This window comes from Scylla paramamosain, unplaced genomic scaffold (assembly GCF_035594125.1).
Source record: "Scylla paramamosain isolate STU-SP2022 unplaced genomic scaffold, ASM3559412v1 Contig3, whole genome shotgun sequence".
Classification (NCBI taxonomy): domain Eukaryota; kingdom Metazoa; phylum Arthropoda; class Malacostraca; order Decapoda; family Portunidae; genus Scylla; species Scylla paramamosain.
Window position 1 is genome coordinate 2890001 of NW_026973668.1, and position 12500 is coordinate 2902500.

The following is a 12500-nucleotide window of genomic DNA, read 5'->3' on the forward strand; positions in this document are numbered from 1 at the left end:
CCAAAAGTCGTTTGTGTATTCCGTGTCTGGTGGAGGGAACAGAGGCGGCGTCCCCGTGGTGCTGTGGTCAGTGGTCAGGTCACGGCGAGTGTGCGGCAGATTGCGCCTGTGTTTGAGCTGGCCTGGGTCACCTGTGGCCACCTGGTCACCTGTCTACTCTGTGTCTGGTGGAGGGAACAGAGGCGGCGTCCTCGTGGTGCTGTGGTCAGTGGTCAGGGCCCGCCGAGTGTGCGGCAGATTGCGCCTGTGTTTGAGCTGGCCTGGGTCACCTGTGGCCACCTGGCGGACTGGCGGCGCCTCCCTGGCCTCACCTGAGGGCGTGCAGGTAATGGTGGGCGGGGAACAAGTCAATGTCGGGAGGCGAGTGACTGAGGTGGTGGTCACCGTCACTCTTGTTGTGGTTTGTTTGTTTGTTTGTTGATTTCTTTTATTCCCAAGGCGTGGCGGCGCCGCCTGGCTGTCTGCTGGTGCTGCCTGCCTGGTGAAGTGTTGCCTGGGGAATAATAGGCAGACATCTTGTGCACTGCTGCGCTGGGTTAGGTTAGGCTGTGTGGCACTACAGTCGATGTGGGGTCCCCGGCTGGCTAGGCCGCGTCCGGCAAGTCTAGAGAGAGAGAGAGAGACTATGCACATTTAGCTATGTAATAGTGATCATATGTCTTGTCAGAAGAGAGAGAGAGAGGGGGGGGGGGGTATCCTCGCCTGCCCTGGTAACAGTGCAGGGAAAATACACAACTGGCAACTCAGACCTGCCGGACAAGGCCTAGCCAGCCTGGAGCCCCACGTGCACACTAGTGCCGGTTGTTTGGTGTTAGTTGTGTTAAGGTAGGTGTGCTTATTTTGTGTGTTATATTTGTTATATTATGTTATGGTAAGTCAGGTTAACTTTAGGTTAGGTTAGGTTTTTTTGACAAAGTTTTGCCGTCACAACAGTGGCAGCAACGCAGGACATCAGTTAATCTTCTTTGTCTTTTTGTTTTATTTTTGTTATTTGTTTGTTTATCATTGTTTTATTTGTTTGTTTGTTTTCCAGCAGGACAGCAGTGGCGAGACAGCAAGAACCCACCAGCAAGTCCATTCTGCCCCAGAGCCCCTCGGGTCAGTGGCCGGCAAGTCCTCCCGTCCATTCTGCCCCAGACCCCTCGGGTCAGTGGCCGGCAAGTCCTCCCGTCCATTCTGCCCCAGAGCCCCTCAGGTCAGTGGCTGGCAAGTCCTCTTCTCCATTCTGCCCCAGAGCCCCTCAGGTCAGTGGCCTGCCACTCAGAACGCTGCACCACTGTTGTCAACACTTGCTTCTTTGTCACAAGTTACCACCAACAAAAACTGATTGGCTTGCTCTTTGCACGGCTGTGGTGGCCCGCACAGAGTCACTTCTTGTGTGGTGGCCCTACTCTGTATGGAGGCTGTGTGTTAGGCTGAGGCTGAGGCAGGAAGCCCCTCGCTGTCTCTGTGGTGACGGCCTCCTCTGTTACAGGTGCCAGGTGTATCTTGTCTGTGGAGGCTGTGTGTTAGGCTGAGGCTGAGGCAGGAAGCCTTTTGCTGTCTGTGTGGTGACGGCCTCCTCTGTTACAGGTGCCAGGTCGGCGTCCAGCGACGGGACTCCCTCCGTGCATCCTCGGCTCAGGCCCAGGGTTCCTGCAGGACCGGCCGCGGCCAGGAGCAGTGTTGCAATGGAGGATGTGACGTCATGCAGCAGCAGCAGGAACAGCTGGGAGCAGCAGGCGACCCCAGGCGTGAGGACCTACACTTGTGACCACTGCGGCAAAGTGTGCTCCACCAAGGCTGCCATTGCCAGACACGTCCTCTCCCATGCCGGCAAGACAAGGCTGAGAGGCAGGAGTGGCCCCACTGAACACACTGCCACCCACACTGGCGGCAGGAACCACAAGTGTGACCACTGCGGGAAGACATTTGCCCGGAAGAGTCATCTCTCCTCACACATCCTCACCCACACTGGGGAGAGAAAGTTCCAGTGCCTGGAGTGTGGGAAAAGATTCACCCAGAAAGGCCATCTTGACACACACATCCTCACCCACACTGGGGAGAGAAAGTTCCAGTGCCTGGAGTGTGGGAAAAGATTTACCAGGAAGGATTCCCTTGACACACACATCCTCACCCACACTGGGGAGAGAAAGTTCCAGTGCCTGGAGTGTGGGAAAAGATTAACCCAGAAAGGTGATCTTAACAGACACATCCTCACCCACACTGGGGAGAGAAAGTTCCAGTGCCTGGAGTGTGGGAAAAGATTTATCCGTAAGGATTCCCTTGACACACACATCCTCACCCACACTGGGGAGAGAAAGTTCCAGTGCCTGGAGTGTGGGAAAAGATTTATCCGGAAAGGCCATCTTGACACACACATCCTCACCCACACTGGGGAGAGAAAGTTCCAGTGCCTGGAGTGTGGGGAAAGATTTATCCGGAAAGGCCATCTTGACACACACATCCTCACCCACACTGGGGAGAGAAAGTTCCAGTGCCTGGAGTGTGGGAAAAGATTTATCCGGAAAGGCCATCTTGACACACACATCCTCACCCACACTGGGGAGAGAAAGTTCCAGTGCCTGGAATGTGGGAAAAGATTTATCCGTAAGGATTCCCTTGACACACACATCCTCACCCACACTGGGGAGAGAAAGTTCCAGTGCCTGGAGTGTGGGAAAAGATTTATCCGGAAAAGTAGTCTTGACACACACATCCTCACCCACACTGGGGAGAGAAAGTTCCAGTGCCTGGAGTGTGGGAAAAGATTTACCAGGAAGGATTCCCTTGACAGACACATCCTCACCCACACTGGGGAGAGAAAGTTCTAGTGCCTGGAGTGTGGGAAAAGATTTACGTTGAAAGGTCATCTTGACAGACACATCCTCACCCACACTGGGGAGAGAAAGTTCCAGTGCCTGGAGTGTGGGAAAAGATTTACCCTGAAAGGTCATCTTGACACACACATCCTCACCCACACTGGGGAGAGAAAGTTCCAGTGCCTGGAGTGTGGGAAAAGATTTACCCGGAAATACCATCTTGACACACACATCCTCAGCCACACTGGGGAGAGAAAGTTCCAGTGCCTGGAGTGTGGGAAAAGATTTACCCTGAAGCGTTCTCTTGACAGACACATCCTCACCCACACCGGGTCCCCCGAGTGCCCATGAGGTACAAACAACTGCGGTCAAAGGGAAAGATTGCCGTCCTGAAGAGAGCCCTCGGATACACTGGTAACACTGCTTAGGGTGTAACTTTAGACCCCAGGCTTGGGGCCATTGCACTCACCAAACAATGAAACAAGAAAATGCAGAAAACAGGGAGAGAAAGTTCCCAGGCCTGCAGTGTGGGAAAAGATTTGCCCTGGCAATACCAGTGGTGACTTGTGGGTGTGGTGTGGTGACTGGCCACAACATTACTGCCACAAACCAGCTGGCAATACCAGTGGTGACTTGTGGGTGTGGTGTGGTGACTGGCCACAACATTACTGCCACAAACCAGCTGGCAATACCAGTGGTGACTTGTGGGTGTGGTGTGGTGACTGGCCACAACATTACTGCCACAAACCAGCTGGCAATACCAGTGGTGACTTGTGGGTGTGGTGTGGTGACTGGCCAAAAGGTTTATCCTGCAATGTAATGTTGACAAACATCCTCACCCACACTGTGGTAAGGAAGTACAGGTGTGGTGTTTGTGGCAGTGTTTGTGTAGCAAGAGTGGTGTTGCCAGACACATCCAAACACACCTGTGAGGGGTGAGGTGTTGTGGATGTGGTGGTGGTGTGTGAGGGACTTGGAGTGACTAGTGTTTGTGTGTTGTTACTTTGTACTCAAGTGTTGGAATAAACTTTTGTTGCTAGAATGCTGAGTTATGTTGTTAACAGTACTTACTGTGTGTGTGTGTGTGTGTGTGTGTGTGTGTGTGTGTACAAAATGGCCAGTATTAATCCTCACATGACAAACAGCGGTGGATGACTGGAATAGACTCAGTAGTCAGGTTGTTAGTGCAGAGTGAGTCATTACAGAGCTTTGAAGTGTTAGACAAGTGTTTGGACAGGGCTGACAGGTGGAAACAGACAGGTGTGTTTTGTACAGGGACTGCCACGTGTAGGCCTGATGGCTTCCTGCACCAACCCTTGTGTTCTTGTGTACTACTACTACTACCACCACTACTACTATTAATAATAATAAAACACTTCATTTCTTCACTCTTATAATATATTACAACATCCATTTTCTTCAAATATAAGCTGGAAAATTGTTATTGAAATTATTCAAAACTAAACCCATTCACTCTTCTTCTTCATCAACAATTTGGCTTAGAAGAAGAATAACAACAATAACACCACCAATAACTTACAACTCCACTGTTACTGTGTGTAAAGCGTATGTACCTCATGTGATTATTCCTCGGCATATATAAGTGAAATGTTCAATAGTTTTCTATTTGCATGAAAACGTGTAATATGTGTGAGTATCAGTATTTAATGCTATATTAAGCACCGAAGCCGATGCTCACTTGTTGGTAGTGTGGGGTTAACCTGCTAGTGGCCTGCGGGCATCACTCACGGCCAAGTCGCGCTCAGACAAAGACGGGCAGGATGGTGACCGAGGTAAATACTTTAATTTTGTAGTAAAAACTGATTGTCATAGTGCTAAGTCAATTGCATGTATTGTTAATGAATATTGTAATATGTTGAAAGTGTTTAATATCAGTGTATAATGTTATTTTGTAAGAAATTGAGACCGAGAACTTGTTCGCAGTTCTTACGGTCATGCCTACCTCATCAATAAACGTCAGAGAGAGAACTGCCTTTCCTCGACCCTACGATGATGGGTGTGATCAGTAAAACAGATCACCTGAGAGCCAATTGATGCCCAGCCGGTGCGGCTACAGTAAGAACTCGACCTACAAGCAAGAAATTGGCTCCATGTGAAACCGTAGCAAGAGTGAGTCACAGGACGAGGGGACGCTGACGTAAGCCTATAGGTTGACCTCTGAGGCCCCGGGGTCAGCTCTACCCTTGACGACAACCACTCCCTTCTACCCACTGTGCCTCGCCACCATTTTGTAGAACCCATGGTCACAGGCAAGAAAATATAATAGTATGTATGTGCACTGAATTGAGTAGCCTAAGTGAAAATTACCCACAATTAGCTAGTATTAAGAGTGGTAATTTAATTGCTCTTTCAGTGTCTCAGTATTGACACAATTAAGTTGTTAGATATGTCTGATACTGAGGAAATTAATGCCGTAGATGGCCTTAGGGAAGGTGAGGGTGAGCAAGTGGACAGGGATCAAACTTGTATTGAAGAAGTTAGTGTCAGGGAGCGAGTGCCAACCGATAAAGGTAGAGAATATCAAGTCAGTGTAACCAAAGGAAGAGCAGAGTCCTGTAAGCGTAAATGGAGCAGTGTTACCAGCAAAATTAAGAAAGGATTAAAAATTGTAATTAGCCCCTTTGAATTAGAGCCCATGTCAAGTGAAGTAATAGAGGCATTTCAGCAGTATTATGTGGAATACACAAAGCTGGTGGAACTAGAGCCAGAAAGGTCAGAGGAGCTAAATGAAGAGCTGGAACACAATCAACAAGTTCACCATGAAATATTAGAAAGTATAGAATGTAAAGGAAAGGAGTTAAAGAATGACAGAGGATCAATTTGTTCCAGCAAACGGTCTAGGCATTCTAGAGTCTCATCTACTTCATCACGTTCATCAGCAGCACAAAGAAAGCAAGAAGCAGCAGCAAAGGTAGCCAGACTTAGAAAGGAAATGGAATATCATGATAGTTTAGCAGAGGCAGAAGTTATGTTAGCTAAGACAAAAGCAGAGGCAGAAGCAATGTTCTCAAAGAAAAAGAAAGAGAGAGATTTAGCAGTTGCTAGTGCTGAACTTAATGCTCTTAGCTTAGTTGAAGAAGTAAAAATGCTTCCAGGTAATGATGAAAGTGTAGAGAAGCAAAGTTATCTTCAACAATACATAGAGTCACAAAATGAAATGAAAGCACAAGCAATTGCAAATCAACAAAGTGACAATGCCATGCCTCACAAATATGTTACATTCCATGACCCACAGAAACCTTCTTCTTGCAATAGAGATAATGAATTGATGACAAATGAAGTAGATGGACAAATATTTAGTGAACCTCAGGTAATAAATCTCAACCCTACAGCTCAAAGTCTTGTACCAAGCTCTCGTAGACACACTCATAATGTCAACATGCCTAATAATGTGAATAATGTGAGACAGAAGCATCAATCCTTTTCCCATCCTGGGGGAACCTTTGCAATCAACATACCTGATCCCAAGTGGAGCCTCCCTCCAATAGAGCCTAACACTTTTGATGGAGAACCCATGGAATTTCCAAGTTGGTTGAAAAACTTTGAAACTTATGTAGAGTCTAAAACTTCTGTTGGTAAAGAGAGACTTGCCTACTTAGAGAGGTATACAACTGGTGAGGCAAAGAATGCCATTAAAATGTTAATGCACTTTAACTCTGATGCTGACTATGTGCAAGCAAAGAAAATTCTTAGTGATAGATTTGGAAACAAAAGCATCATAGCTGATGCTTACACAAATAAGTTAATGAATTGGCTACCAATCTCTCCGCATAATGGTCCAGCATTAACAGCATTCTCAGATTTTTTGAAGTGCTGCTTAGCTGCAATGAAACACACTTCTTATTTGTCATTTCTGAATGATCCTAGAGAGCAGAGAAAGGTGCTAGCAAAACTCCCTGAACATGTTGTTCATGACTGGAGAAAGCAAGCGATGATATATCTTGATACTAACAGTAATAACAACACTCCTAGTAGCAATGAAGAGCACCACCCACCCTTTGAAATGTTATGTGAATTTGTCCAGAAAGAAGCAAAAGGAGCAAGCAATCCATTTCTTTCCTGGAATTCAGTAAGTAGGGAAGTAAATGATTGGATCAAAACTCAAACAAGGGCAACCAATTGGAAACCAAGGGAATCAAACATCATGACAAAGAATAGAGGGAGTAGAACTTTCATGGCTAAAGCAATTGAGGAAAAACCAATGTGGTCATTCCAAAGTAAAGTAAATGTACAAGCCAACAAACAGTATCCCAAGGACCAGGAAAGGAAAGGACGATTCTGTCACTACTGTACAAAGGATCATGATTTAGATGATTGCAAGGAATTTGCCAAACTTGATGGTAATACTAGGTACAAATTTGCTAAAGAAAAACGGTTATGTACAGGGTGTCTAAAAATGGGTCACAAAAGAAAGGATTGTAGAAGAAGGAAAGTTTGTAAAGTATGTCAGAGATACCATCCCACAGCTCTTCACAATGATGACATGACAAGAACTGAGAGCCAAAAGGTGCCAGCACAAGCAACTCAGCCTAAAGATGATAAACCCACAGTAGTAGCCAATAAGGTCAAAGTTACAGAATCAGTGACACATGACATGCACACCATGATAGTTCCTGTATGGTTACATCATGTTAGTAACGAAGAGAATAAAGTTTTAGTGTATGCCCTGCTGGATGAGCAGTCTGATGCTTCATTCATCAAGGAAAGCACTCTGAATAAATTGGGAGTTAGTGGACCATCAGTGTCACTCAATATCCACACAATAAGTGGAAAACAAATCACTGATTCTATCAAAATTCATGGACTTAAAGTAAGAGGTTATAATGAAGAAGTGGAAATATCAGTCCCTTCAGCATATTCAACAGAAAACATTTCAGCTGGACGGAGTCAGATACCAAGGCCCGAGACTGCTTGCGACTGGCCCCACTTAAAGGCAATCTCTGACAAACTAATGAAATATGACCCAAACATTGACATAGGACTCCTCATTGGTCTTGATTGTGCAGAAGCCATTATGGCAGAAGAGCAAATAGCAGGTGATAGTAAGAAGCATCCCTATGCTCGTAGGACAGAGCTAGGTTGGGGGATCATTGGTAAAATCTCACCCCATTCAAGTCCATTGGAGGATACAGTGGTAGTCTACAGAACAGTGACACAAGAAGTAGAAATCAATGAAGAAAAGAGGGTTAATTTCTTAGTGGTTCCTACTAAAACCAAAGAGATGATTAATCCTTCTCAAGTGAGAGATATGTTTGAACTTGACTTCAGTGATAGAAAGTCAGCTGACACTCCATTATCATATGAAGATAAAAGGTTTATGAGTAAGATGAAAGAAGGAGTACATCAGCTGAAGGATGGCCATTATGAGTTGCCCCTTCCTCTTAAAGATGATAAGGTCAAGCTTCCAAACAACAAACTATTAGCAGAGCAGAGACTCAAGAAGTTAAGAGCTAAACTTGAGAAGGATAATCAACACAAAGGTGATTACAAAGTGTTCATGGATGATATGATTACAAAGGGTTATGCAGAGGTTGTACCGACAAAGGATTTAGTTAGGAATGATGGTAAGGTCTGGTACATTCCACATCATGGAGTCTATCATCCAAGAAAGCCAAAGAAGTTGAGAGTTGTATTTGACTGTAGTGCAAACTACAGGAACCAGTCATTAAACAGTCACCTGTTACAAGGCCCAGACCTTACCAACAAACTTATTGGAGTATTGTGTAGGTTTAGGCAAGAAAGCATTGCACTTGTATGTGATATAGAAGCAATGTACCATCAAGTGAAGGTCAACCCAGAACACAGAGACATGTTAAGATTCCTTTGGTGGGAAAATGGTGACCTTAATAATAAGATAGCTGAATACAGGATGACAGCTCACCTGTTTGGAGCTACTTCATCTCCAAGTGTAGCCAACTTTGCTCTTAAGAAAGCTGCAGATGACTACGGGTGTGGATCTGATGCAGCCAAGTTTGTAAGAAACAACTTTTATGTTGATGATGGTTTGAAGTCAGTAGCTACAATGGATGAAGCTGTCACTCTTATTCAGCAGAGCAAAGAATTATGTTACAAGGGAGGTTTTAACCTTCATAAGTTCTTGTCAAACAACAAAGATGTATTAGCTGCAATTTCTCCTCATGAGAGAGCAGATGGAATTAAAAGTTTGGATTTTAGTAAGAATGAAGACACACTGCCTATAGAAAGAACTTTGGGAGTTGAGTGGTGCATAGAATCTGACACATTTCAATTTAGAATAAAGCTGAAAGACAAGCCACTCACCAGGAGAGGCATTCTGTCAACAGTGAGCTCCATATATGATCCATTAGGTCTAGTGTCACCTCTCATACTGACTGGAAAGCAAATTTTACAAGAATTATGTAAGAATGCAGTTGATTGGGATGAAGAGGTGCCAGATTATGTCAAACCTAAATGGATAAAATGGAAGGATGAGCTGCACAAACTAGATCAGTTAAAGGTACCTAGATGCTACAAACCTGATGACTTTGGGGAAGTAGAAAAGGTTGAACTCCATCACTTTTCAGATGCCTGTCAAGAGGGATATGGCCAGTGCTCATATATTAGATTAATTAGCAAGACTGGCCAAATTCATTGTGCATTAGTAATGGCAAAGTCACGTGTCACACCTCTAAAAACCATGACAATTCCCAGACTAGAACTAGCAGCAGCAGTGGTGTCAGTTAGAATCCATAAACTCTTGAAGGGAGAACTTGAGTATAATAATGTGGAAGAAGTATTTTGGACAGACAGCAAAGTAGTCCTTGGTTACATTGCAAATGAAGCAAAGAGATTCCATATATATGTTGCAAATAGAGTAGAAACAATAAGAGATCACACTTCACCAGATCAGTGGAAATTTGTAGAGACACAGTATAACCCAGCAGATCATGCATCTAGAGGCATGACAGCAGATGAATTGTGTAATAGCAAGATCTGGTGGAATGGCCCAGAATTCCTTTGGCAACATAGCAAAATGGATAGCCATTCCCAGTACAAGGTCATAAATGAGAATGATCCAGAAGTGAAGAAAGTTGTATGCCATGCTGTAGGTACACAACAGCCCACAGATATACTAGAAAGACTTGAGTATTTTTCAGATTGGTTTAAAGCAAAGAGGGCAGTTGCTGTATGCCTCAAGCTTCTGAACAGCTTCAGAGGAAAAGGTGATGGCACTACTAAAGTAAAGGGGAACACATATAAGCCAGTAAATGTAGCAGAAGTGTCAGAAGCTGAAAATGTAATTATAAAACAACTGCAATCAAAGGCATTCCAAAAGGAAATAAATGTACTGAAATCATCTGCTAACCATAATTCTTTAATTAAAGGAGACAATGGCAAGGGAACAAAAGTGATAGACAAGACCAGTTCCCTCTATAAGTTAGATCCCTTCATTGACAAAAATGGTATCATGAGAGTAGGAGGAAGATTGAGGCTTTCTAATTTGACAGATGAATCCAAACATCCAGTCATCCTCCCCAAAACATCTCACATAACCCAGCTGATAATATGCCACCATCACAAAAGGACAAATCATCAAGGCAGGGGCATAACTTTAAATGAAATCAGGTCATGTGGATACTGGATAGTAGGAGGATCATCCCTAGTATCAAGGCACATTTCAAAGTGCATTATCTGTCGTAAAGTTAGAAGTACAACACAGGGACAGAAGATGGCAGACCTGCCTATTGACAGACTAGAACCATCACCTCCTTTTACATACTCAGCAGTAGATTTCTTTGGCCCTTTCTATGTCAAAGAGGGGCGTAAAGAGCTTAAAAGATATGGAGTGCTCTTTACTTGCATGGCATGTAGAGCTGTGCACATAGAGACAGCCAACAGCATGGATACAAGTTCCTTCCTAAGTGCATACCGTCGCTTTGTAGGACGAAGAGGGCCTGTAAGACAGTTGAGATGTGACCAGGGAACTAACTTTGTAGGAGCCAAATCAGAGTATGAGAAATGCTTAAAAGAATTAAATAACAATAAAGTCAGACAAGAACTCGTGAAAGATCAGTGTGACTGGATTGTTTTTAACATGAATGTACCCAATTCCAGTCACATGGGAGGTGTTTGGGAGAGGCAGATACGCACAGTGAGAAATGTACTCTCTGTGTTGCTTGATCAGCATGGTACTCAGTTAGATGACCAAGATCTGAGAACCTTCCTAGTTGAAGCAGAAAATATAGTTAATGGTCGTCCCCTAACTGTGGACCATCTTAACTCCCCAGAAAGTCTTACACCGTTGACACCCAGTAATTTGTTAACTATGAAAACAAAGGTAGTACTGCCTCCTCCAAGCATTTTCATTAAGAAGGACCTGTACTGCATAAAGAGATGGCGCAGAGCACAATACCTGGCCAACCAGTTCTGGTCCAGGTGGAAAAAGGAGTATGTGCAATTCCTACAGCTTAGAAACAAGTGGACAACACCAAAGAGGAATCACAGTGTAAATGACATAGTTATCATCAAAGATCAGAATTTAGCAAGGAACCAGTGGAAACTGGGAAGAGTAACAGAAGTATCTCCTGATCATGATGGCCTAGCAAGAAAGGTTAAGGTCCTGGTTTCAGACTGTGATCTCGACAACCAGGGAAGACACATAAGGGCAAACAGGACCATCATAGAGAGGCCAATACATAGTCTAGTATTGCTGTTAGAAGGTAATGCATAATAATAGACCGGAGCATCCCCGCCAAGGAGCCAATGTAACAAAACATATTATGTGCTAATCCTAGTTTTAAGGTACATACTAATCTTAATTTAAGGTAAATTGTTACACAATTTAGGGGAGCCATGTTACTGTGTGTAAAGCGTATGTACCTCATGTGATTATTCCTCGGCATATATAAGTGAAATGTTCAATAGTTTTCTATTTGCATGAAAACGTGTAATATGTGTGAGTATCAGTATTTAATGCTATATTAAGCACCGAAGCCGATGCTCACTTGTTGGTAGTGTGGGGTTAACCTGCTAGTCGCCTTCGGGCATCACTCACGGCCAAGTCGCGCTCAGACAAAGACGGGCAGGATGGTGACCGAGGTAAATACTTTAATTTTGTAGTAAAAACTGATTGTCATAGTGCTAAGTCAATTGCATGTATTGTTAATGAATATTGTAATATGTTGAAAGTGTTTAATATCAGTGTATAATGTTATTTTGTAAGAAATTGAGACCGAGAACTTGTTCGCAGTTCTTACGGTCATGCCTACCTCATCAATAAACGTCAGAGAGAGAACTGCCTTTCCTCGACCCTACGATGATGGGTGTGATCAGTAAAACAGATCACCTGAGAGCCAATTGATGCCCAGCCGGTGCGGCTACACACGACACACACCTGCCACACCATCTCTCCCTCTCTCTCTCTCTCTCTCTCTCTCTCTCCACACACACACACACACACACACACACACGAACAAACTTGTTATTGTTCAATGCCTCAAAAACTCAATTCCTCCATCTATCAACTCAACACAACCTTTCAGACAACTATCCCCTCTTCTTCAATGACACTCAGCTGTCCCCCTCTTCTATACTGAACATCCTCGGTCTGTCCTTTACTTATAATCTGAACTGGAAACTTCACATCTCATCTCTAGCTAAAACAGCTTCTATGAAGTTAGGTGTTCTGAGACGTCTCCGACAGTTTTCCCCACCTCCCAG

At 44.3% G+C, this 12500-nt stretch overlaps 1 protein-coding gene across 2 annotated transcripts in view; it reads left to right on the forward strand.

Annotated features, from left to right (window-relative positions):
- LOC135096382 (gastrula zinc finger protein XlCGF57.1-like) overlaps positions 1–3843 on the forward strand; it is a 4012-nt gene extending 169 nt beyond the window's left edge. Inside the window, exons 1-3 of one of the 2 annotated variants that reach the window (XM_063997851.1) lie at positions 1–325; positions 1034–1244; positions 1573–3843. The exon at positions 1–325 is cut by the window's left edge and continues 169 nt beyond it. In XM_063997851.1, the coding sequence (XP_063853921.1) occupies positions 1–325; positions 1034–1244; positions 1573–2813 (1777 nt within the window). In that variant the 3' untranslated portion in view covers positions 2814–3843. The remainder of the gene's footprint in view (positions 326–1033; positions 1245–1572) is intronic. The other variant, XM_063997852.1, reaches the window with a different exon arrangement.
- Positions 3844–12500: the final 8657 nt, after the last annotated feature.